Source organism: Protopterus annectens, chromosome 16.part0 (assembly GCF_019279795.1).
Source record: "Protopterus annectens isolate FY-2018-M chromosome 16.part0, PAN1.0, whole genome shotgun sequence".
Lineage (NCBI taxonomy): Eukaryota > Metazoa > Chordata > Ceratodontiformes > Protopteridae > Protopterus > Protopterus annectens.
Genome location: NC_056750.1, coordinates 6,378,256 through 6,405,602, shown reverse-complemented (window position 1 = coordinate 6,405,602; position 27,347 = coordinate 6,378,256). Strand labels below are relative to the sequence as shown.

Sequence of the window (27,347 nt, the reverse complement as noted above, 5' to 3'; positions counted from 1 at the left end):
GAGATTGGTGGTTGGATGAACTCCTGCAAAAAAGTGCATGCTGACACTAGAAGATCCGCGTACATAGACCTGTGCTTGGAAGAAATCTGCTCTCTTTTTTACATTAAGGCTGGACATCGCAGCCAGCATCAGGCCCTAGGCAGCAGCCTATATCACCTTGTGCTGGATCCGGTGCTAGAAAGAACTACTCCCACATCAAAGTGTGATATGAAGCAATCAAAGATGTAATAAGGACTGAAGAAAGCTCTTGGTAATACTGACTTTATATGACAGCCTTGCACATTAACCAGGGTTCAAAAGAATGCCAATGAGACACCTGTAGTGGTCTTTGTATGGAATAAGGTAAAGTCTATGGAATTTTTTGGCCAATAATGAGGTTAGAAAGGGTGGGTAAAACCTGGGTATTGTGATTTATTGTTAAGTAATTGTCACCAAGGAAGACATTATAGAACTATAATGAAACATTGCTAATTTTAAATGCTCTGCAGTGATAAAACTCTCTCTTGAAAGCACAAAAGAGAGGTAATATAGGTATAATTCAGCATGCTATACTATTTAACAAGGCTATTAGCTTTATTTCTAAACCAATACAAGTTTTTCATATGTGGTACTACTCTCAGGTATATAATATGCTAGCAGATATATTAACAAATACAAAATATAATCCCTAACTGATTTTTGTTACCCATACATTTCATAATGTGATATTCCCCCTGTGGTTTACAGTTCTTTTTTTCTTCTGCTGTCATATTATTCCTCATTACAAGGTAATTTCTAATAACTCTATTATTTCTAACAGCTTAAAAGATAATTTTCCCTCAGAGAGATATCCTTTAGAAGTACAGCTCAGTTGTACAGCAAATGTTATATAAGATGCACTGGCAAATGTATGCACAAATATTTAAAAAGTTCTAGAATCCACACTTAACTGTATCGTTAAATGAAAGCCTTAGCTATTAAATTGCTATCTTCCCAGATTTTTCAGACTATTGAGAAAACTGATCTTTAGTTTGGTTATCAAGATTTCATAAGTGCAACAATGATATTTTCTATTCAGACAGCTTCCACAAAAGAAACTACTTGCAAAATTGTCTGTTAATCAACAGTATCATTAAAAGTTGCCCTGGGAACACAGCAACAGACACTTTCCTTCCAACCCCGTCATAAGTTAGTGAGCAAGAAAACCCATGAAAACTGAAATGGAAATTATTGCCTGGGAATCTCCACATTTCAAATTTTATTTATTACTCAAACCACGTACAAAATCATACCTACCAGTACTGGTTATCAAGTACTGTGGCATATATAACTCTCAGACTCAGGGACAGATTTTAAAAATCGTTCTTATAAACTTGGAAAGTTGTTGAAAAATCAAATTTACATTAGCATGCATTTTCTGATGGAAATGAAATCTGAAATTCAAATGTGTGATTATTTAGAATCTGCAATTCTCATTGATTTTCCAGAAAACCCATATTTTATGAGGGCCATATCAAAATTATGAGGCAGAAATCTGGACATCCTGTAAAATTCTGGACAGCTGAAAAATACAGTTGCACATTTGGCATTTTTTTAAACAAACCTTTATTGAATTATCACTTGTGATATTAGCAATTTTCCATTTATACAAAAGTAATCAAACTGTATTAACAAATTAACATTAACAAACATACTACACATATACTGCTATATATCATATAACCTAAGCAACATTACATAAATTATTCAATTCCTTCCCCCTTTTTTAAACAAGAAACATCTTTATTAAACCATCACTTATGACATAAGCAATCATATATTTATATAAATGAAAACAAACCACACCAACACAATCTTAGTTGCAAACATTTTACATCACAAACCATGCTGACACACTCCCAGTTGCAAATATTATACATCATTTATAATCTACCCAGTCACTATCAAACGTTACATAGCTCATTTAAGTCTTGCCTTCTTTTAAACCTCATTGCTCTGCTGTATGTATTGTTCCCACAATTCCCATTTTTCCTGTGCAGTTTGCTCCTAACCTCTTAAAATTAAAAGTCAAGCACTAACGGGAGAGGAACCGTGAAGGGATTCAGGCCTTGCCGCCCGCCCACAAAGAAAACCGCTTCCACTTGCTGTGGTAGACCTTCCTAGTGGACGGTTTATGAGCTGCCACCAGAATTGCCTTAACAGGTGACGAAATACCGAGTCCTGATCAAGAGTGGAACTGGAGCAGCCAAGCGGTCAGCTTCAGGTTGTCCAGATTCGGAGGAGGTATGCAGGATGGATGGGATATCAGATCCGAATGGGATCTAGAATCCAAGGAGGATTCACCGAGTGAGACCTTAGGAAGGGGAACCAGATCTGTCGAGGCCAAACGGAGCAATGAGAATCATTCTGCAACCCACCCGAGAGGCTTTCTGAAGAACTTGGAGCATCAGAGGCAAGGGTGGATAAGCATACAGAAGACCGGGCGGCCAAGCATGCAGCAGAGCGTCTCTTGGGAACCTCCGGAGGAGGTATCAGAGCCAAAAAACTGTCGACTTGGTGTTTGAGGGAGAGGCAAAAGATCGCATGAAGGGGTTCCCCACTGTGCGAACATGCGTTCCGCTACTTGACAATTGAGAGACCACTCGTAAGGGGTCAGAATGGTGCGACTGAGCTTGTCCGCTAGGATGTTGGACCGACCCGGAATGTGCGTTGCTATTAGAAAGCGGTTGGTGGAGATTGCCCATTCCCAAACTCTCATGGCTTCTCGACAAAGAGGGTAAGACCTTGCTTGTTGATGTACCAGACCACAGACATGTTGTCCGATTGAATCGCAATTGTTCCCAAGGGAAGAAAGTCCTGAAGTGCTAGCAACGCTTAAGAGCACTGCTCTCATCTCTAGAACGTTGATATGGTAAGGTCTCTGAATCGCTCCATGTGCCTTGGACGGTCCGGCCCGCAAAGTGCCCCACCCGAGGCGGGAGGCGTCCGTGGTCACCGTGGCGACACGGGGAGAAGCACAAAATGGGCGGCCCCTGTGGAGATCCGCGGAGTGAAGCCACCACAAGAGGGACCGCTTGCAAGCCTTGCTGATCGCAATGGGATGATGCATGGGGAGAGCAAGGTATGACCACTGTACTAAGAGAGTCCACTGTAGGATGCGCATATTGAGCCTGGCAAGAGGAAGAAGTGCTATAGCAGATGCCATGGACCCTAGAGCCCTCAGGACCAACTCCGCTGGAACAGAACTTGAGTGGAGAATGGCCCGCACCTGGAGCTGCAGATTTTGAACTCTGTCCGCAGTGAGGAAGGCTCGTAAACTCCTTGTGTCTAGCCTGGCCCCTATAAAATCTAAGAGCTGTGTGGGCCAGGTTGGATTTCTTTGTATTTATTGTAATGCCCAGAAAAGGAGCAAGATGGAGAAAGGAGTCTCGCGCTAATGAAAGTAGATGCCTTGTTGGGGCGGTAAGGAGCCAGTCGTCCAGGTAGGGAAAGACCTGCACCCCCTGAAGCCTCAGGTGGGCCGCTACCACTGCTAATACTTTGGTGAACACCCTGGGGGCTGTGGTGAGACCAAAGGGAAGGACCCGGAACTGGTAGTGACTGGCTCCCAGACGGAAGCGGAGGAACCTCCTGGAGCGCCTGTCCATCAGGATGTGGTAGTACGCTGCCCTGAGGTCTATCGAGCACATCCAGTGATTTTCTCCCAGAAGGGGAGAATAGATTGCAGAGTGACCATTCGGAATTTTTCTTTGGGGACTGCCAGATTCAAGAGAGAGAGGTCTAGGATTGGTCTTAGTTCCCTCGTCTTCTTTGGCACTAAAAAGAACCTGGAGTAGAACCCTGATCCGATCTGGTCTGGGGGGATGGGCTGGATGGCTCTTTTCTTTAGCAGATGGCCAATTTCTGCCAAAGCGGCCTCCCGTTGACCGGGTGGGACGTCTGGGAGGGTCTTCAACTTTGGAAGGTGAAGGAAAGGGATGCGATATCCTCTGGATATGATTTGGAGAACCCAGCGGTCTGAAGTTATGGACTCCCATGCTGCTAGGTGCCCCAAAAAACGTCCCCCGACTGCCTCCAGAGTGGAGCAGTCGGGCAACCCCTCAGGGTTGCTGCGCGGGCCGTTCAGAGAAAGGTTCCCTGGACCCGAAGTTTCTGGGAGCCCCTCTGCCTCTAGGGCGGCGTCCTCCCTGTCCTCCTCTGCCACGGAAGGACTGGTTGTCCGGAGCAGGCTGGGACTGCTGCGACTTCCGGAACCACATCTTCTTCTGACCGTTTTGGTTCCTAGAGTAGGGTCTCTGGGGTGCAGAGAAGCGGATTCCGACGGCAGACAGCGTCTGCCCGTCCTTCTCGCTCGGGGTCAACGTTTGTGACGGTTTTGCCAAAGAGAGCAGAACCATCAAAGGGGCGTCGCAAATGACGCTTTGAAGGGCTCAGAAAAATCGCAGTGGCGGAGCCAGGCCTGGCGTCCAGTGACTAGGCCTGCCCCGCAGCTCTAGCGGCGCCTTCCGTGGCGTGGGAGAGTAGCCGCATAGAGGTATTAGTAACTGACCTAAGAGTGGCCATACGGGTGGAGTGCAGAACCCTGTCCTCCTCCGACATGGACTCTGGGGAGATGCAGCATATTCTTTAATGAGATCTCGCTGCATCCTAATGACATGTGCCAAGTAGTTCAGCGCCCTTACCGAGAAGGTCGCTGAACTAAACATCCGCTTCCCAAGCGGTCCATCATCGAGACTCCTTGCTCGGGGATGGACTGAGGACTCTCCTGAGCAAGTTCCCTCTTGGTGGCCGCCGTCAACATGGCATCTACCGGAGGCCACTTACTCCAATGGGCACGGTCGGACGGTGGGCTAAGGATCCTATCGGGCCTCTTAGGAATTGGCTCCACGGTGTCCGGTTCCTTCCACTCCCTGGTGGTAATGAGGTCCACCAGGGGGTCGGCAGGGGGGGACACCCAAGAGGTAGACGGACCCGCTTCAAATGCCTCCAAGAACACGGACTCGTCCGAGGAAGACTTGGGGCAGACCACCCCTTATCACAGACATTTCCATGATGTCTCCAAATGAGACATCCTCGGGGTGACCGTGGGGAGCCTTCCCTTCCTCCAAGTCCGTGTCTTCCGTGAGAGACTCGGGGAGTCAATGTGCCTCCTTTTGCACGTATGCTTGCGAGGACATCCTCTGGGGGCTGTCAGAGGACTCCTCGCAAGCAGCAACTTGTTCCATTGGAGCAACTTGGGGCACAGAAGCGGGCTGTCCCAGGGCCGGATGGTGGAAGCCTGGCCCAGTGCAGAGGGAGCGGGACGGGCGGAACAAGTGCCGGGGTCCGGAGACCCTCAACAGGGCCCTCTCCACTACATCAAGCCGAAGGGAGCCGACCTCGACCAAAGGATCCGACAATCGGCTCCCCTCGGATCCGAAGAGTGGATCGGAGCCGGCGGCCGGATCGAAGGACAGTGCGCTCCGACACAGACGGCGCCGGCGAGCACTGATCCCCGGATCCGAGGCTCGGATCCAGGCTCCGAGAAGTCGGATCCGATGCACTCGAGGGCAGGGTCGGATCCGGCAAAGTACTATCGGCGCCGACCACCCCGCTCGAGCTGCTCGGCTCCAGCTGCTCCGAACCCAGATAGCGGGTCGGAGAAGGAGCAATAGGTTTGAAAAAGGGTGTTGAGCTCCCCCCCAGAGGGGGGGGAGGCAAGAGCACTCCCATCTGCATCTGGGCCTGGATGAATCTTCTCATCATCCGGTCCAGATCAGCATCCGAAAGACTATACGTAGATCTCGACGAGGCTACCGAGGTAGGCCTGGAGTGCCTCCTCGATAGCCTCGACGGAGATCGGGTCTCCTCCTCCTCAGGTCCCGGTGAAAAGCACACTGGAGACCGGAGCCGAGAAGGAGGAGACCGAGCCGACAACGGAGCCGGGGGAGAAGCCCGCTTGGCTGGCGGGGCCGAAACAGAGGTCTCGGCCCGCCGCTTGTGGTGCTTCTCCTCCGGTCCTTTTCCTAGCATCCTCTCCTCCGAACCAGAAACGGAGGTTGAGTCCCAGGAGGAGGAGGGTGCCACGGAGGAAGAACCGGCACGGTTACTCCCGAAGGAGCGGAGGTCGGAGCCGAGTCCGGTGGTAAGAGGCCTGCCAAAACAAGCTTGGACCTCCGCTCCTTCAGTGCCCTGGGGTTAAACCCTGCACAAATGGAGCATCCAGATGTGAGGTGTTCAACCCCCAGGCATCTAACACACCGAGTGTGGCCATCAGCTGGGGAAAGCTTATGGCCACACTCGGAGCATTTAGAAAATATAGATTTGGGCTGTTCAGCCATCCCAATCTATAAAGAAGTTACTAAACTAAAGTAACTAAACAATATACACACACAGGCCCAACACACACACACTCGCCAACAGCGAGGGGAGGGAAATAATTTTAGATTAACTCTAAAAGTAAAAATATCAAAGGGGAAACCTACACTTTCACACAAAAAATCAATAAAAAACTTCAAAATTCTAATATTAACTGTAGAAAACTAGCACTTAGCTTGAGAGCTTTAGAAACCAATCCAGTCACCATGCGCGGCAAACGAGATCTGAGGTCATGAGGGTAGAGCAGGGCATTATGGGTGAGGGGAGGAGCTGAGAGCTTGGATCCATAGCTGGAAAACCATGCCGGTTCGGATCCGATATCGGATCCATAACCCACAGGTTGCAGACAAATGAATATCCTACTTCAGATTTGTCTGTTAATCAACAGTATCATTAAAAGTTGCCCTGGGAACACAGCAACAGACACTTTCCTTCCAACCCCGTCATAAGTTAGTGAGCAAGAAAACCCATTAAACTGAAATGGAAATTATTGCCTGGGAATCTCCACATTTCAAATTTTATTTATTACTCAAACCACGTACAAAACCATACCTACCAGTACTGGTTTTCAAGTACTGTGGCATATATAACTCTCAGACTCAGGGACAGATTTTAAAAATTGTTCTTATAAACTTGGAAAGTTGTTGAAAAATCGAATTTACATTAGCATGCATTTTCTGATGGAAATGAAATCTGAAATTCAAATGTGTGATTATTTAGAATCTGCAATTCGCATTGATTTTCCAGAAAACCCATATTTTATGAGGGCCATATCAAAATTATGAGGCAGAAATCTGGACATCCTGTAAAATTCTGGACAGCTGAAAAATACAGTTGCACATTTGGCATTTTTTTAAACAAACCTTTATTGAATTATCACTTGTGATATTGGCAATTTTCCATTTATACAAAAGTAATCAAACTGTATTAACAAATTAACATTAACAAACATTATACTACACATATACTGCTATATATCATATAACCTAAGCAACATTACATAAATTATTCAATTCCTTCCCCCTTTTTTAAACAAGAAACATCTTCATTAAACCATCACTTATGACATAAGCAATCATACATTTATATAAATAAAAACAAACCACACCAACACAATCTTAGTTGCAAGCATTTTACATCACAAACCATGCTGACACACTCCCAGTTGCAAATATTATACATCATTTATAATCTACCCAGTCACTATCAAACGTTACATAGCTCATTTAAGTCTTGCCTTCTTTTAAACCTCATTGCTCTGCTGTATGTATTGTTCCCACAATTCCCATTTTTCCTGTGCAGTTTGCTCCTACCCTTTTCTAAAGATCTCAATTCCAGTTGTTTTATCTCTGTTACTATATTCCCTATTTCTAATACAGTTGATTTAGATTTTTATTCCCATTTTCTAGTATTTGCTTTTTTAGCAGCCACCATAATTAGACACAGCAAGGCCTTACCATGTCTAGGCAATTCTGATTTTGTATCATAGCTCAGAAAAATCATCTCCCTCATCACACCAATCCACCCACCCAGCATCTCTGACAGTGCATCCCGCAAGGAATCCTTAAAGTCCACCAACCCATTGCAATCCTAGAAAATATGTTCCCAAGTACCTCTTTCTTCCCTGTCATACCTCCAACATTTGCTGTCTACCTGAGGAAAGATTATCTGGAGTCTACTTAGGGTATAAAAATATCTATGTAAACATTTCCAAGCAAAAATCCTAAATCTTCTAAATTTTGTTGCATATTTGGTTGACATATTCATAAATAAGATTAAGATCCATGCATTTTTCAGGTCTAGAATTAGACATGAACTTTTGCTGCTGTACAAAGGAGGAGAATTTCAAACAGATGAATAAACTGTCAAAGTCTGAAGAAAGAGATCAGCTAAGAACAGAGAAAGCAATGAGCATGGCAGACTTAGTGCTTCACAGGAAAGTAAGTCGAGGAGAGATTCAGTTCATAGACAGACAATAAATAACTATAGGATCTCTACATAAGAGTTTAAGAGGTTCATCAAATTAATTATTTTCTTTTTTAATTTTTTTTTTCAATTTTCACTGTTACCATACATAACTTTAGAAGGCAAACTATTCATGTTTACACAGCAAAATGAGTGCAAAATGAGTGGAACTATGAGAGAAGGCAGGGTGTGACTTTTGTATAGTCTTTGCGCCTTTTACAGCAGCACCCGTAGCTATCACCATATGAACTATATTACAGATGGCTTTGTTTTGGGTGTAACAACACAGGAAACAATTAGACATCTTCTCTCAAATTTCCATAACCCCCTCGAGTTTTCTGAACCTGTTTATCCCTCTCTGGCAACTATATAAACACACTTTAAACCACTATCCTATCCAGCAGGCTAAGCACTGTTAGGAGTAAAAGTGACTACAGAGTAAATAGGAATTGTGAACATCAGTTGACAATCCAATGATAAAACAAGCTTTGACATTCAACCATTACTTTTCATTAAAACAAACCTGACAGTAGAAATAATGACTCAAAAATATTACACGAATGAAAAGGATTGATTGTACACAGTAACTGAGTGGATGGGATATGGGGGACCATCTAAGCACAGTTCAAAAACATTTTGATGACAAAGGTTTTCTCACTGCTTCACCATTAAAATAAATACATTATCAGTGAATTGTCTCACCATTTATGAATACATTCTACACAGAAATTATGCACTCTCGTTTGTAAACTTTGCTGCTATTACTTCTCTGTTTAGAAGAACTCAAAGATCTTAAAGCAAGGAAACGGTATATTCCAGGCTTACAATGGGCACATAACCATATATTTACATATTTTATGTAATAATCAGAACTTATTAAAGTATTCTAAAGTAAGAAAGCAAACCCTTAATCCATGGCAATCCTCAGCAATAACTAGGGAACCATCAGCATTAGCTGTCCACTCCATTATGCATATATTATTAGGCCAAACATCACAGAAAGCTAAAAGCATTGTAGTTATTCCAATCAGCATTTCATGGTCACAATGCGGTCAGGTAACATGCTTTTAGAGCTGATACTCTGCTACCATTTCCTACTGTTACTCAAGTAACTATAAATAAATGGCAGTCCATTAACATTCCTCCAGGGATTACCATCACATTATTGTTTATTCAGTGCCTGGACCAAAATCAAGCAACCCATCCTTCATTACCATCCTCATTAGTTCCAAAGACCATTGTGTGCAAAGGATAAATCACCTGCCCAGGTAAAGGGTCAGGAGCACACATTCAAACATAAAGGGCGGTGCAGTGGTACAGCAGTTAGCATTGTCACTTCATAGCAAGAGATTCTCCAGTTCGATTCTCGTCTGCGGTGCCATTCCAAAGGCATGCATCTGGAGCATTTCTCCCCAGGCCTCCACTGAATATGGGCTCTGTCTCAGTAGGACTTTCCCAATAAACAAATGTTACATAAATAAATAAATAAATATATAAATAAATAACACTTTCCACAGTACTGCCAGCCAGCTGACAACATCAAGCTTAATCAAAAAATGTGGAATATTCCCTCAATTAATGTGAGTGTGAGGGGTGCAAATATGCATATATAGAAAAACGTGGAAGATTTTGATGCATACGCCTATTCAGATGTCTATTTCATTCAAATAAATTGCCAATTGCTTAGAAAATGTATTTAACTATGGTGAAATACTTCTCAATAGAAGTGCTATACTCTATCCATATACATTAAGAAGACATTTGATTAAAAAAAAAAACATACAGAATTTCTTCTAGAAAAATGTTTCTTTTCACTTAGTAGAATACTGCGCAGAATATTAATCCAGTAAAATCATAATCAAAGCTAAATAGCCTGAATTAATTTTTGATCTGAAGCTTTTTGTAGAGTCTAGGATAACATGGGTTCTCACCTGCTCTGACATTATGTATATCCATTTCAATACGTTTGGCTCTTGGTCTGTGAAGGTGAAACCGCAGTTCCAGCTCTGATTTCAACTCCTCTTTTTTAAGAGCAACAACACTTCTGGAGTTAGAAATGGCTTGGCCAAGCCATTCTTCTATGTGCTCAAAAAAGCCAAGGCGAATGCTTATTGAACCACAACAAAAGAAATGAAAATTTGTCAGGATATAACATGAATACTGTTCTAAATGAACATAACGTTACTTAGAAATTAACCATATAAGCAAAGCACATCATAAGGTAAATCATAAGGTAATTGACCAAACATGAATGTGTTACTGGTAAAGACCATGCAATTATTTTAAATTCTTTTTCTGCTGAACTGAAACACTAAAAACAAAACCTCCTAAAATATCCAACAATAAACAGGCGTTAAGTAACATAAAAAAGAAAAAAAACCACAAAATACATTTTTGTAACATAAAGAATACAAATGTTTGAAAAAAGAAAGAAAACCAGCTGTAATATTAGTCTGAAAAACTGGGGATAACATAAAAGTTAATGAAAGGTGAGGTATTTAATTTCAACCAGCAGAAGTATGTGCATAGTTCAGTTCGTATGCAGAAAACATTTTAAAATTTAGCCACTTACAAAGGTACATAAACAAATATGGCAATCAAAAGAAGCCATGGCATTACTAATTATTCACCAATGTGTAACAACAATAACAAAAAAAAAAGAAAAAATGGACCAAAGCAGCGTCCACCAAAGACATGTCCACCCTTGCAGTTTGAGGATAAAAGTTCCCTTCAAAAGCAATAAAATTGCCTTTAAGGATTTTAAGGACAAAAACAAGTGCTTCCTTTGCAAGACACAAATCTGAATTGGACATAGATAAAAGATCAGCCACCAAAATCCTCAAACCAAAGCAAACCAATATCATTAGGAATAAGTGAAAACAACTTTTTAAGAAACATGATAACAAAAACACAATCATTGGAAGTACAGTTGACATCTTTGAGAACTTCTAAAAATGTCAAGAGTCATGCAGGATGTGATATCCCACCATTGGCCCAGTAATCAAGGAACCTCAAACCTCACCACTGGCAACAGTGGGGGATATACACACTGGGAGGGTAACAGGGACACACACTGTATTTCCAGAGACAGCTCTGTGCATCAAGTGCAATTTCTCTTAAGAGCACATAGAGACCACTGTCAGCTTTGGGGATGGTTTCTCTATCCTTCTCCAGATCCCCAGTAAGTCTCCACATTGGCACAGCTATACAGTTGAGCTCTCAGCTGAGTGACCAAGCCAAGGCCTCCAGCATCGTCTCTGCCCAACCAGTGCTTTGTGTCTCTGCCTCAGTAGCTGACACACACACACACACACACACACACACACACACACACACACACACACACACACACACACACACACACTGTCTGAGGTTTGATTTACACACACACACACATACACACACACACACACACACACCTCTGGGAAAGGCTGGCACAAGTATACTAGCTATGAAGCCTTCTGGCCAGACTATAAGGTAGTTATTACTGCCACCAGTCACTCCTTATCAGATACTTTAAGGCCCTTAGCAAAGGGTGTCCAATCTTACTGTTTAATGTTACTATCAATACAAATGGTAGTTTGACCAAGAGCAAGGCTATTAGGAGTGGCCCACAGTGTCACCAAATAAATATGCAAGTACTCTCAGAACTTAAATATGTCTCTCAAATATTAGCCACAATATATTTAATAAAAAATAATAAAACAACAAGAAAATACCCAGTAAACAATCACAGTTACATCAGAGTTCAAAATCACAGGAAATATTTAAAACAACATTGCAGGACAGCCTCATAAATAAAGAAAACATCTAACGTATACTTCACTATATTCCTGTCTGTATCTAATAGAAATTACCATACCCTAGTTAAGTTACTTACACAGCCAGGCAAGGCAGATGTGGTGAGTGGGTCTTCCAGCTGATGCTGTCAGGTCAAAGACAAATTTCAAAATGCCCTGTCTCTCTCAGAGATTAAATTAATATCTCAAATATTACTGCTGGGTTAGCTTGCAGGATGGCATCACTTCTTGGCATCTGACTTTAGTTCCCAAGCTAAACCCCCATGTTAGAAACTACCAGCCTTTAGCATCTACTTGTGAAAAATACATAGCCCTCAGATCTTTGCAGCTGCTGGAAGACATAAAACAATAAAACACAAGACAATGCAAAAGCTTCCTAGATTTAGACATCCTGTCTCCTTGCTGCTCTGAAACTATCTTTTATGGAACAGTTATAAATTGCTTTAATTTAAAATATTCTTCTGAAGTTTTGCAAGTTAACTTTCTATGCTCCAGTTTTCACTGTTAAAATATATACATTTATACAGTTACAATAGTGTATATATATCTCTGTTCTTTTCTAGTAGGGTAGACTGTGGATACATCTTTAAGCTCAGTACTTTACAAACCCTTTCAACACTCACTTCTGCACCAGCAGTTTGATATACAGACAACATACAGTTCTAATACATTTGTAACACAAGCATATGACTCATGCTGTTATTCACGAATGACATATGATTATTTACAAAATTCCAGCTAGCTGTGCTGGCAGTACCTCCTTTTGTCACACAGGATATGAGGATTTTTCTAACTTCCCTTTTAAGTTCCGGTTCACATATTTGGCCAAGGGTTCAGTTTACAAACTGCAAGCTGACAGCATTGGCCTCAATGGTGGATCATATATGTCTTTGTGGACTTTAGGAATACCAAAAACATTAGGCATCTTAGTTTTATCCACTCCCAAGTAGTCATACAAACTTCTATTAATTCTCTACGCCAGGTATAGATTTTCTAGCAATAGGTCAATTTTGTGATGCTGAATGTTAGTCTCATGTATGGAAACAGTATTTAACAAATCAAACAGCTTTCCAATATTATTAGTTTGTGCCATAAAACCACCCCTCCCCTATGTCCAGTTTTATAATCTGGAGATTTTCTTCCTTAACTAAGGATTCTAACAATGTTCTCCAGGGGTCAAACTGTTGAAACAACCAAACTCAAAGTGGGAGTGTAGGAACCTCAAATGATTCACACATTGTTATTCAAAACAGGTCAGAACAGGGTTCAAAGGTAGATTATAAATACTACTCCGAATAAGGATGCCAGGATGTTTGGGGGGGTTGGTACCATTGGTACCATATCTTTAAAAATCAAGGCCAAATTAATTTTGTGAACAAAATAATGTTAAATTAAGGTTTCAACCAAGTTGAACTTCCCATTAGAAATAAAACTAAAGCCCCTTTCAAAGAGCTGATGATGTGAATCCATGACAATCAAATCCATGTAACTGTAAATTTTAATGTTATTAAATTTGGTAATGCTATCAAAACCTGCAAATTTATCTATAATGATTATCTCTTGCTTTGAACTTGATGGTGACCTCTCCCCCACCCTCTCCTTGGGGGATTCTTGTTGCTCTTTTTGGATTGCTGTCCTCTTGATATATGAAAACCCTCCTCACTGTAAGAAACAGGGGACCTATTCCTCCTTTACATCAAACTCCACCCTTTCAGGATCTGCAGTGGTGTCAACAGTCACTATTTGTAAAAGGTCCTCTAAAGGCATGTAACTTATATTGTTATTATTACATTTCTGAGTCTGTGAACCAATTTTAGGTGGAGGGTAGGCTAATCCATCTTTATAAGCTAGTTTATCCCTCTTTAATTTGCCTTTTAAACATGTCACCATAGAAGTTTCTGCAACTTTCAAATAACAAATCCTGTGTAATGGATTGTTAAGCAACAAACGTTTCTGGTTTAAATTTTGAATCTCTCATTTGTTGCCTTTAATAATAAGCCCCATCAAATAGAATCCCACTTAATCAAATAGGTTAATTCTAAAGTAGGAAGTCCTTTGTTATCTAGCTGGGGTATTTCTAAACTCCTTTTGGGACTCCTTCATTTCAAACATTCTCTCAAAAATTAAATATCAAACAGGAGAGAATGATGTTTGAATAATAAAGTCTCCATTTTCTTAAGTTGTGTGACCAATGGCATACCATCACAGTCAGTACCCTCAAAGGAAGAAGTGTTGATAGTCATGTGATATGTATGTGTTCTTTAAACACTTAAATACAGGCATACCTGACTCAATCAATGGCCTGAGCTGATCCCTTTACTAGAGCCCCACTCCCTTGTTAAAACTGAAGAGCATAAAAAAAGGGGTGGTAGGTCCGTAACACTGCTCACCGCAGTCTGGAGCCAAGACATGTACCCCTTCTCTGCCACAGCTCTTCATTGGAAGAGTGGGGGGGGGTTGCAAGTTGCTTTCTTTGCTGGCATTCAGAAATGATGGTACAGACAACAGAATGCACATGTCCCATTCATGCCACCCTTGATACGCTACTGCCTTTAAGACACATTGTTAATTGGTCTTTTTTTCTGATGAAGTCTGGTCATTTGCAGATAAAAGCACTTAATCTACTGTATTAAAATTCTGTGAAGTCTTTGGTAGACACTGGTTTGGAATTCTTTATTTTTATTGCACTTACAAAGATAGCACGTGACCAACTAATACAGCTGTTGATTACAATATCACCTAATCAAGCATCACATCAGTTGTCCTCAGAAATTCATAGCTTCTTTCAAAAATGCAATTTACATGTCAAACAATTCTCTCATTACAAATTTCCACAGCAGAGGATTCAAGTGCAGTTGCATTCACTTTCTACCAGGTAACCATGTTTCTTATGAGACAAAACTCCTTATATTTGCTCATCTCAAAGCCATGTGATTTCCTGACTTCCAAGATTGCTGCACTCTGAGTAACAGGTTAATTTAAGTTCTCTCACTATGAAAATGGAAACTCAGAAAAGAGAGCCAGCGAATTTCTCTTTTGGAGTAAATTTCATTTACTGGCCAGTAAATGCACATTCCGGATGCCAGCAAAGAAAAAAAATGAGAGAACATGAAATAAAAGCAACAAGAAAAGGTAAGGAGAAAACCCTGGCTGGGAAGAACTCTGCAGCTGTTCAGCAAAAAGCAGTTCAAGCTCCACCTTTGCTGCAAGACATGTCTTCCAGTAATCTGCAGGAAAAAGTAATTCTTTGTTCTCAGAGCTGATTAAAATAAACAAAATACTGAAGGAGTATGTGAACTCAATTAACAAAAGGATAGAAAAAAATACAAGAAGCTTTAAAAAGGCATTCAGATGGCCTGATAAATCTGCAAAAATCAGACGTTGAAATGAAGAAAAGGCTGACTGCTCAAGAACAGATATTTCAAAAATGGTAGAATTAGAGAACAGACCATATAGGGTAAATGTGAAATGTTCTGCTGTACCAGAGAAAATGTAAGAAAAAGGCTGTATTAATTTTATGAAAGCACAGATAAGCAACTGGACTGATATTCCACAGTAGGAGTTGTTAATTGAAAGGGCATACTGTATGTATATGCCAAACCTGGTCATGAGAACATAGCCAATACATTTAATAGTAAAGATGCAATCTTACCAGCAGAAAGAACTGATTCTGGTAAAACTGTAGCAGAAGGACAAAGTACTAAAAGTTGGAGATAGTGGAGTGTTTGTGGAAAATGATTACTCACTGCACACCTGGCAGAACAGGAGAAAATTCATTCCAGCAACCAGGGAATTTCAAGATGCAGATATGAGATTCAAGCTGTCTCCAGTTATCTTTAGAATATTTTCCTGGAGGATAAAAGTAATTTTTCAATGTAAAACATGCTAAGGAGGAAATACAAAAGTTTGTTCAACAAAAAGTAAGTCATCAAACAGAAGGGGACTCTGCTTCTTTTTATTATGATAATAAAGCTAATAGAAAGACTTAGCCAGTGAACATTTTCCAATATTCCAAAGGAAAATGTTTGAGAGACAAAGGAAAGCACAGGAGTTGACTGGAAGAACTAGGGTATGTTGGAAATGAACCGGAGACTAGAGTTGGGAGATGGAGATCAAGAGGAAGGAAACCAACAACCACAACATTAAAGAATAAATGTGAGGTTGCAAAGCATTGATCGCATTCATAAAATATTGCTGAGCAAGAAAAACTGGAAATATTGGACTTTTTTGACTTTGTTAAACTTGTAGGGGACTCCAAAGCATATGCCTTACTTCATATTATTATTGTTTGGAAGAACATTAAGGAGAGAGGAGGAGAAAGAAAACAGGTAAAATTGTTTGTTTTTGTTCTCAACTTTTTTTTATATTTTACATATTGCATACATATTATTATATCATCATAAATATCTTTCAGCACCTGCAATATATAAAATAAATAGGGCCTCTTTTCTTTTTTTTTCTTTCTTTCTTTTTGTTTAGTTTTAAGAAGTTTAAGCACTGCAATGTAAAAAGAGAAGAAAGCCCGGTCAAAAGCATGTTCAAGAGAACAGACTGTAATCTTGGGTTGCTGAAGTGAGGGATGGATTGTAAAAGTATACAGATAATGATATAAGTAAAACATCTGTACTGAACATCGATGTTGACAATTTCAGCTCCTTGGGCTTGAAGGCCAGACACTCTTGACATCCACACAGGCACTGAAAAAGCAGGTGCCAAAGGTGGGCTCAAGATGTTGACCCAAGAGCTAGCAGCTGAAGAGGCAGTCTATGTCAAAGGCTTTGACACTGAAACTATCAATACTGATGGAGTAACCAACAAGTTAATATCAAGTGGTGTTGGAGTCAGTGTCAGCAGAGTGCTAGATGGTGTCAATATAACTGGTGCTGAAACAGGAGCCAATGAGGAGGGTAGAATAGATGGACTGAGGATGACACTATCCCTATATAGTCCTGAACATGTAGAGGATGGGATGAGAGTAAAACCAACTAAGTCTGTGACACTGCTTCAACAATGTCACATAGCCTATGTCTGAAGAAAGTGACTTGGGATAAGACATAGAATGTAAAAGCCTGCCAGCAGGGGATATAGAATGGGAGCATCTAGGGAAGTCCAGTTCAGAAACAGAGGTTGTCTGTGGCAAGGGTAGTGGGTTTGAGCATGGATAAGACCTTTTGGATAGTGGATGTTGGAACTGGTTTGAGTGAGAGTGGGGATTGTACCTTGTACCTGTAGGAGGTTTGGAGGGTTACAGGAGTTTGTATTATTGATAAGTTTATGTATGGAGGAGGTAAAGTAGTTATTGAAGCTGGGTGCTATGTCAGATCCAGCAATACTGGGGGGGGGGGGGTAGAGGTACGGCCAGGCTAAAGAATGTTATTCATTGCAGTCCAGAATTTTTGTGGATTGTTGTAGTGTGTTTTTTGTAGTGAAATGTAGTGATTTTGTTTTTGCCTTATTGCGGAGCCCAAGGAAGGCTTGCCTAGTTACAGGTGTTTTGAGTTGATGCCAGGTTTTCCAAGCTTTGTCTCTGTCCTAAGGATCTTGTGGATTTTTGAAGCCAAGGAGCTGGGTTACTACTGATTCTAACTGTTCTAAATGGAGCTAGGTGGTTAAGGATATTTAGAAATGTGGAGTTAAAGTAGTCAACTGCTAGATCGAGAGGAAGGGTTTTTTATGGGAGACCAGTTGCATGCTTTTAAGGCATCTAAGAAGTGAGAAATGGAGATGTTTTTCTGTGTACGGGTTTTTAGAATGGGTGGTGGGTTATTCTTGGACCCTATCAATTTACTTTATTCCCCTGACGATGTTTAATAACTGCAGTTTGCATTCTAAATTTTTTAAACCTGTAATTGTTATTAATCAACAGTTACTTTTTAAAATCTTTTATAGTTAACTGAAGAAACTGTTTCCCTTTGACTGTTGCTGTTGTTTGGACTTCTGTCTTAATGTCACGTAATTACTGTATGGAACTTTTGTAACTACTGTATGAAGCTTTTCTCCCTGGGCCTCCAGTGAAAACGGACACAAGTTGTCCAGTCGGATTATCCCAATAAACAAATGTTAAATAGACAAAATAAAATAAATTCTAAGCATTTTAACACAATACAACACTGGTGAAAACAGCTACAGCAGTAATTGTCAAAGTAAGTATAAAAGTCATAAGCGGACTACCACTGTAACAACAAAATGTCATATCCTGAAATTCTGACCCAGGAAGTGCAGTATTTGTTGTTAAAGGAACTAACCACAAACATTGCAAAAAAATAACTATGGAAGCATTAAGTACTCAAAGAGTCTCTAAAATGCAAAATTTCCAAAATGCATACAGTATGCGGTCCATGTGAAGACAACTGTAAAAGCTAGCTAACAAGTTGTAAAACATGAACTTTTCACACCACATCAGAAGAAAATGGTAACTGATGCTGAAAGACATTGTAGGGTAATCATCAGATGCAGGGGTCTATGCTGAAATATCAACCTGTCAGTTCATTAAAGATCAGGGTATCGAAAGGCTGGTTAAAAAAAAAAAAAAAAAAAAAAAAAAAATTTTTTTTTTGTTTTTTGCAGGAGGCAATCCTCCTACACCTCCTTGCTTATTATATATACCAACTCTGAGATCCTTCCACAATGAAGAAAGGGCAAACACACGATCCCAAGAAATACTGGAATTTTGATGAAAAGTTGGTTCTGTGTTTTGATATCCTGTCATTCAATGTTTTGGCAGTTCAGCCCTCAGGTAAAGTGAAAGCTGCACTAATAATTAACAATACAAATGAAGTCTAGGATTGTTTACGATCCTATACACATTTGATAAGAGGAAAACAAGATATAGAGAGGGAATACAGCACAGGGTATAATAGCTAAGGGGAAGAGAAAAGTGTTTTTGATTAATTTTTGGCCACTAATGATGATTCCAGGCCCTGCCTGATTACCCCTATAGTTTCAATCCCATAAGTCATCCCTGGCTACTCCTTGATGTCCTGCACTGACAGGGTCTGTCTACTGGAGGTGCACCTGAGCAAACAATGCTCCTTCTCAATTCACATGCTGACATCATTACAGGATGGCTAGACAACTTGAGCAAGTCAAAGCAAACAGGGACCATCATACTGAGGCTCACAGAGTTTACCTTGTTTTAAGTCCCTCCCCTACTCTTTGGAAATTGTTGGGCTAACTGGACAATGGAGAACAATTTGACAGCCAATATACCATCACTAGCCAGTGTACATGGGGTGGCTATGTCTGCTCTATCCTCTCGCCCCACTCCCAGCCTAGCATCGTCTATTCGAGCTCCATCCTCTGTTGGAGCCCAAGCAGAGACACATCTGGCATTGTCCCTCCCCCCAAGTGAGGCATGCTTACTCTCCCTGCCAACATCATCAGACAACAGACACCTGGGCTGCTAATCGGACACAGGCTGCCTAGGTCATAAACAGGGCTTTATTCCTCTAAGCCACCAAGGTAGCTGGGATAAAGAAGAGGAGTTGAAACCTGAGAATGTTTAGATTGGTGCCACGGACTCTGACAGCAAGCACTTTAGTCAAAGAAATGAGGAGGATAACCCAGAGCATGATGGATGTGATTGTAAAGTAAGATATCACTTAAATATGAAATGGATGTACTTTAAGCCATAGCAGATTTACTTTCAGTTAATAATATCTGTTGAGAATAGAAAGTTTTATATTCTACATTAATTGTAAAGATTAACATTGTTTGGGATCTTAGGGCAAAAGTATTACTGCCATTAATCCATCATTGGTTCATAGGTGGGTACTAGGCTATCTGCCCAAAGGCATTTATAAGTCTAGCCAGAATGTGTTGGCTTTTACCACCCTCTTAGATTAGTTCCCTGTGCCTCTGTCCAGCAAAGCCACTGAAGTGATCCCTGAGGTAAACTTTCTGTTTCCCATCCACTTGTCAAGGTTTCTTTTGAAGAGTGTTAATGAGGAGCTCTGCCTAATGTAGATTGGGATCTTGTTCCAAAGCATGGGAAGTCTCTGGGACAGGAATCTATCCCTCCAGCACGTCCTATTTATTGTTGTGGTGAGGTTTAGATCCCTAGAGCGTGTGGCTTGAGGGGATAAGGTTTTCTTTAGGTGGAGCATGCCCATCAATTCTGGGTTGGACATGGCCTTGTATGTCATGAAGAGATCACCTCTGAGTAGGCGGTATGCAACTGAGTACAACTGGAGTTTCTTCAGTCGAGCTGCATAGGGCATCTGTTTGAGGCCATTGATCCTCTTGGTGAGGTATTTCTGTGGTCTTTCCAGCTGTTGCAGGTGTCTTGTAAGGTACATCCCAAATGGGGCGTTGTACTCTAAGATGGGTCTGATGAGTGATGAGTAGACAAACACAATGACCACTTTTGATCTCAATGCGAACCTTTTTGTGAATAGGTGGGCCAAGTAGAAGGATTTTCTAACTACTTTGGCAATGTGATTATCAAAGGTGAGATTACTATCTACTTGGGTCCCCAGATCCCTTATTACATCTTCCGTATTTAGGGGACTACCACCTATGTGGTAGTTTGTGGGTACTTTGTTTTTTCCAAAGGGGATGATTATGCACTTTTTGGCATTTAGCTTGAAGCCATGATTTTGACACCAGGTATCCGTCTCAGTGAGACCCTTTTGGAGGATGTCTGTGTCAGAGTCAATTATAGCCCCTAGTTTGCAGTCGTCTAACTTGGTAAGCCATAGTCCTCCTGTGCTTGCCTGTACCTCTGAGAAGTATATGCCAAACAGGTGGGGTCCTAGGACTGAGCCCTGGGGAATGACACTTGCAACCGGTTTAGAGTCGGACCTAGCTCCCGCAACTCTCACCATGTGGGTTCTGTCCGTGAACCAGTTGGCAACCCATATTGTGACGTAGGGGTTTATGTTCAGACTGGTGAACTTGTCTATAATAGCAGAATGGGAAAGGGTGTCAAAGGCCTTAGTGAGGTCTAGGTAGGCTGTGTGTACCACCTTTCCCTGGTCTATAGCCTTGGTAACTATGTCAAAGAAGTACACCAGGTTTAGGATGCATGATCTGCCCTTAACAAAGCCAAACTGGGTAGGGTCCAGTGTCTGTAGGTTCCCAATGTCTCTGTTAATGAGTTCCATGATGATGCGCTCCATAGCCTTGCAGACCAAGCTAGCCAGGCTTATAGGGCGATAGTTCCTGGGGTCTGTTGTGGCTCCACCTTTGTAGAGTGGAATAACCGTTGCCGTGTGCCACTCTATGGGTATGTAGCCTGTGGAGAGGCTGAGTTTGAACAGTGTGTTTAGGTGAGGGGTTAGTTCGTCTTTGTGCTGTGTAGGACGCAGCCTGGGACACCGTCCGGTCCCATTGATGCTGTGTTTTTGGCTTTGGATAGGGCTGTTTTAACCTGAGTGTCTGTAATTTCAGGGACTCTACTTTCTTCTGGTATGGTTATGGGCCTTTTTGGGGGTAAGAAGGGGGTGAAGTTTGCTCTGAACCTGTCTGCCAGGATGTTAGTGATATCGGTTGGTTCAGTGTATTTTGTGTCATTCTGCACTAACTCCGAGCATATCTGAGCATTGCCACTTAGATTCTTGACATAGCTAAAGAATGCCTTGTGGTTATCTTTGGAGTCCTTGGCAATTTTTCTTTCAAAGCTCCCCTTGGATGATTTTATGAGGGAATGTAGTTTCTTGCTGATACTGATCAGGGATGTCTTCCCTTCTTGGGATTTTACTCTTTTCTGTACTAGTTTCCTCCTTCTGTTGTATAGCTTGTTTATGGCAGGAGTCCACCAGACTGGTTTCCTTTTCTTGGAGGAGTGAGTCTTGGTTTTGCTTGGGATTGCACGATCCATGCATTCTTGTAGCTGCCCGTAGAATGCATTAGTAAAGGATTTTGCAGCTTAGACAGTGTTATCCTTCAGCATGGGGGATTTGAAACTTTCCACCTTGCTCTTAAGTAACGTGAAGTTTGCTTTTGAAAAGTTTTTCACGGTGGCTTTCTTGTCCAGGGGCGGAATATGGATATCCAAAGTGATTTGTTTATGGTCAGATCTAACCAGCTAGGGTTTGACCTCTGGTGTGGTACACCAGTCGCCCATGTTGGTGATGACCAGTTCCAATATGTTGTCACCTCTGGTGGGAGTGTTGACCAGTTGAACCAGGGTATTTGAGTTTATAAATTCTAGGAAAAGTTGGGCAAGGGAGTTAGTACTTGAGTAGTTCTTCCATGATTGAAATTGAAATCACCCAATATTAGGGTGTTTGGTGGGACCTTTATGTTTCCCAGTGTTTCCAGTAATGCAGAATGGGGGTCCTGGGACATGGTGGGTGATCTGTAGCAAGCTACAATTTGAATTGCAGTCTTGCCCATTGTTAGTTGCATGTGGATGATCTCTGAAGCATCGTGCTGTGCCACTAACCTGGAGGTGTGGGTATCCCTGATGAATATGGATATTCCCCCGCCTTTTGTATTTCGGTTTGGGTTCTGTGGCCAAAATGTATGGTATGAATTGTAGCCTAGTAGTGCTGGGGTGCTCTCTGGAGCCTTAAACCAGGTTTCTGTTACTGCAAATATATCAATTTTCTCCATATTGAGGAGTGCCTCGAGTGGTGCATTTTGAGGTTTAGACTTCTGGCACTGAGTAGCATTACCCTCGGTTTTTTGTTACTTGTGCTATTTACAGTGGTGGGTTTGTCTTTTGAGCCTTGCCTAAAAAAGGCACTATGGGGGTGGCAAGAGCCTTGGCAAGTATTCGAAAGCCTAACAGTGACAGGTGCAAGCCATCTCTAGTGAAGCAGCGTGGCTTGTCAAGCATGTCATCCCAGGCAGACAAGCACTGGATCCCCTTTGAATGACACCAGAAACTTAGCCAATTGTTGAAATCAAGATTTTTTTCTTTATACCGTGGTATCATTCCTGGTGAGGGCAGGATGCTACTCAGGATCAGGGTCATACTGGCCTGTGCTATGTGATCAGAGAGCTCTTCCATGACTCTTTTCATGTAGTCCAGGGAGGTACGGCTCAGGTTATTCACACCAACATGGACAATGACAGAGTCATATTTGTACTTGTTCTGGAGTGACCTAAGCGCTTGTGTTATGTGGCGGATCCTGGCACTGCCTGGTAACAAAGAACTAAAGTCTATCAGGCATCTTAGCATATAAGGATGAAAACAAAAACTAGAAGTAAATATATAACTGGAAACTGTATGGAATAAGGTACAGAAATGTTGAAATATTAAAGAAGAAGCAGGCTTTTAAGGGGAAACTGAATAACTGAGTGTTTTTATTAGAGTTAACATCGATATTGGCATATTTTTATATGTTAGTGTGATGTTGACCCTTACACTACTGCATAGCACTTTATGAAGAGGAAAATGTAAAAAGATTATTTTTTTCATTTTATCTTTTATTTTGAAAAGCAATAATGTGTGTAAAAAGGTTGTGTTATGGTACTTATTATGATTTATAGACTCAAAGTCCTAAATAACTTTAAAGAAGGCCAAAAAGGCTCCTTCTATCTCATTTTGGGAAATTGATATGGACTTTATGAAAGCTTATGTTTGAGCAGGAGCACATAATTGGAATGCATAGCAAAATTATTTATCTGTTGACATTTGACTACCAAGAAAAGCCGACTGAGTATGTGCCCATTTTCAGCAGAGGCCCAGAGAAAAAAGCTCAAAAATATTTTAAGAACAATAATTTTACAATCTTCAAAAATAATAGAAAAACTTCTACAATTTAAATAATTATACCAAATTAGACATAATGTGGAATGATGTTTATAAGGATGCTCACAAGATGTAAGATGAAAGAGTGGTAATGCTTTACAGGTAATAAAATGAGTTTTATTTCATTAAAAAGAAAGGTTTAGATAAGGTTATGAGTCTGAGAAAATATTTGATGAAGATATTAAAAGACACTTGTAATATATGGAAGGAAAGATAAGGGGCCGGATTCACAAAACCTCCGTATAAGACTTAATATGTCTTACTCAGAGGCTGCAGTTGAACGGTATGACATCAGCATGCCATGAATATTCATGAGGGCACGCTGACTCATCCGTAACTCTTACACGGACTGAGTACGCAAGCAGGGAGCGTGTCCGACTGCCAAGCAGTCTAAAGGTCCACGCCCCTGCAATGTTTTAAGAAGCATAATGTCAACAGACAACAGCGAGTCCACTCAAATGTACTTGCACCCAACACCACACTCCCTGACACTGTAAACCCCCATCAGAGTTATAAAATGGAAAAAATATATATTTTTTTAAGTCCACGATATAGCTGCCCGTATTTGCGCTTGTTTGCGCGGGTGTGCCCATTGCTTAACCACAGTTAGCAACTGTGACATTGAAGAGCATATAAGAACTACTTATGCAAATTAATCCAAATAGCAATAGAGTAATGGTAGAGCGTATGCACAAAGAGAATGCATTCACGGTTCGAGTCCCACCACTCCCCTTCTTATTTATGGTTTAAATCAGTATTTGAAATAATACCAGACAAATATGATTAGAATTTTATTAAAAGCAGTGACATGGCCAATGTATCAGCGAACAAAATATATATTTTTAAAAGACCCAGAGATATAATAGCCTGCCATTAAGCAACGTTTTACACAGCTAAACACAGGTGCCCATAGTTTAATAGTGCTTTGCCCATCTAAACAGAGGTGCCCATAGTTTAATAGCGCTTTATCCAGCTAAACAGAGTTGCCCATAGTTTAATAGTGCTTCACCCAGCTAAACAGAGTTGCCCATAGTGTAATAACGCTTTACCCAGCGCAACAGAGTTGCCCAACATTTAAAAACGCTTTACACAGTGCAATCGGTTTGCGCGGAGGTGCGCGCCACGCCAACCAGGGCACCGTAGGGCAAAGGGGAGCAACGTAGAGCTAGGTTGCTTAAAAGCAGCCACACCCCCTAGCCTGTCTAGACAGTATTAAAATAAAAGAGTGACAAGGTTTGAATCCAGGACCCTGTGCATCATAATCAAAGCACAGAACCACTAAGCCATGACAGCTTAGGAGAAACCGACACTATTAGCATACATATACATAGAAATGGTAGATTAACCATTACTAAGCAGGTCTGCAGTCAGCTTAGAATTCTCAAAAAAGGCCAATCACAAAAAAGTGTGGGAAATACAGCATATTTAAGCCCCATAGGCGGGAATACTCGCCATAACAGATTGTGGTAACCACTTGCAGTCAGGATGGCAGGCATCGGAGAGGGTAGTCGCTTTAGAGCACAAAGGCGGGTCATTGAGGAGTCTAAATATATGGTTTGGCTCCTAGTCCACCAACATGAAGGCCGACTCATGCAGGGCCAGGTTCAATGGGGTGCATACAAGGCAGAGGCGTGGAACCAGTTGGCACATGATCTTACTAGTGCCACAGGCATTCTCAGGACTGGTGAGCAGGTCCATCACCACCATGCGGACCTGAAGTGTCAAAAGGAGGACCAACTGAACCGATGGATCCAGGAGGCCCATCATATGCCCAATGCCCCACTACCGAGTAAGTATCTATGTAATTAAGTATGTAAGAAATGCTATCCTAGCCTATAGTATGGCTAGGTATGTTCCAATATCCCTTCATTTATATTACAGCTGCAGGTGTTCGTTCCACAAATCGGCAAGCCTATGCTGATAGGCTGTTAAGGCTGCGCCACCAGGCAGGTTAGTAATTATTCAGCTGGTATTATTATAGAATATAAGTGAGACAGCCTGTAAAAGAGTTCAGTGTTGTAACCCAGTAATAAAGGTCAAATAAGCCTAGAATAAAGCTTCTGTTAGTATTCTAAGATCAAATATGTGATGCAGCCTGGAAAAGAGTATTGTAATCCATTAATAAAGAGTAAACAAGTCTCAAATAGAGTTTCCACCTGTATTGTAATATCAGATAACTGCTTCAGTCTGAAAATGAATGTTCTAATCCATCAATAAAGGACAGACAAGTCTTGAATACATCCTTGTATATACTGTCATATGAAATAAGTAAGTCAGCTGGAAAGGATTGTTGCAACCCAGTAATAAATGTTAATAAAGCCTGGAATTAAGTACCATCCTGAAATGTAAATATAAAATAAGTGAGAGAGTGTGAGAAAGAGTTTGAAGCTACCAATAAAGGTGTAAGAAGTCTGGAATAAAGGTATACTGCATGCACTACATAATGAAATGAATGACAGCCACAACCAAAGAGTGAAATGTTTTTAATAAAGTACAATACCTGGACTGTGTCTGCCCCACATTTTGAATATGTTGTTGTACCCTTGCTTTATGGAGATAGTATGGTTGTATGAAATGCTGAACATCCACAGTTGTCTAGGCCCATATAAACTGGCTGATGGGAATCCCAGTATCTCAGAAGAATATTTATAGTCCTCAACTCTTTCATGTATAGTATGTACATGTTAATCCGGTACATGAGCAGCTTGTGCTTGTGATCCACAAATGTCAGTGTATTGCTAGAACTGTACGTAACTGCTCAAATGTAGCAGGATACTTTACCTGAACACAGCCAGATATGAACATATATGAATACAAATGGAATGTATGTTAATGTAGCAGTAACATCTCCATCACCAACATTTCTAAGGTTACATACAGGGAACTGTACTAATACATGTAGGGGATATATATATATATATATATATATATATATATATATATATATATATATATATATATATATATATATATATACCTGCATCTAGTAGGAATGTACAGTATATGTATATGTATTTTAAGTTGTTAATGTAATATTTTACCACCCTATGTTATGTTCACAAATGATGCCATTCCACACCAAACTGGGTATGTGTATTCACAATTAATTCCTATGGACATTTGTCCTGTTGGTTTATACATATCTGCATGTACGTTGATGCATGTGCCCTATTCACATATCCAAACCTGATGGCCTGTTGCTACCAATCAACCCTGCATGCTGTTAGAATGTCCACTGTTGTTCTAAATATGCATGTGTTATGCTTGCTGTTCAGTGTTTGGAATTCATGTGTGCTTGGTTAATGGGAACACTAATGCATGCTGTTACAACTAATTTGGAATGGTATTGTTTGTTACTAACCCAAAATGCCATTAAATACTGCTAAACATAAAACAACTGGGACCCACCTCCCCCACCTCAGCTGGCGATTGCACCTGGCACCAGTGCCCAGCCCGGGACCTCCTCCTCCGGTGGCCCTGTTCCACCTTCGGGTGGAAGCGCTGCAGGGGATGGGGCTCACCCCCCCCTCTGCAAGCGTGGCCGG

General features: G+C 41.3%; 1 protein-coding gene across 1 annotated transcript in view; it reads right to left on the bottom strand.

Moving 5' to 3' along the window:
* The window catches only part of CCDC180 (coiled-coil domain containing 180), a 2,826,277-nt gene that overhangs the window by 1,445,784 nt on the left and 1,353,146 nt on the right, over positions 1-27,347 (bottom strand). The window contains exon 18 of the mRNA XM_044058396.1: positions 10,233-10,408. Within this exon, the coding sequence (XP_043914331.1) occupies positions 10,233-10,408 (176 nt within the window). The remainder of the gene's footprint in view (positions 1-10,232; positions 10,409-27,347) is intronic.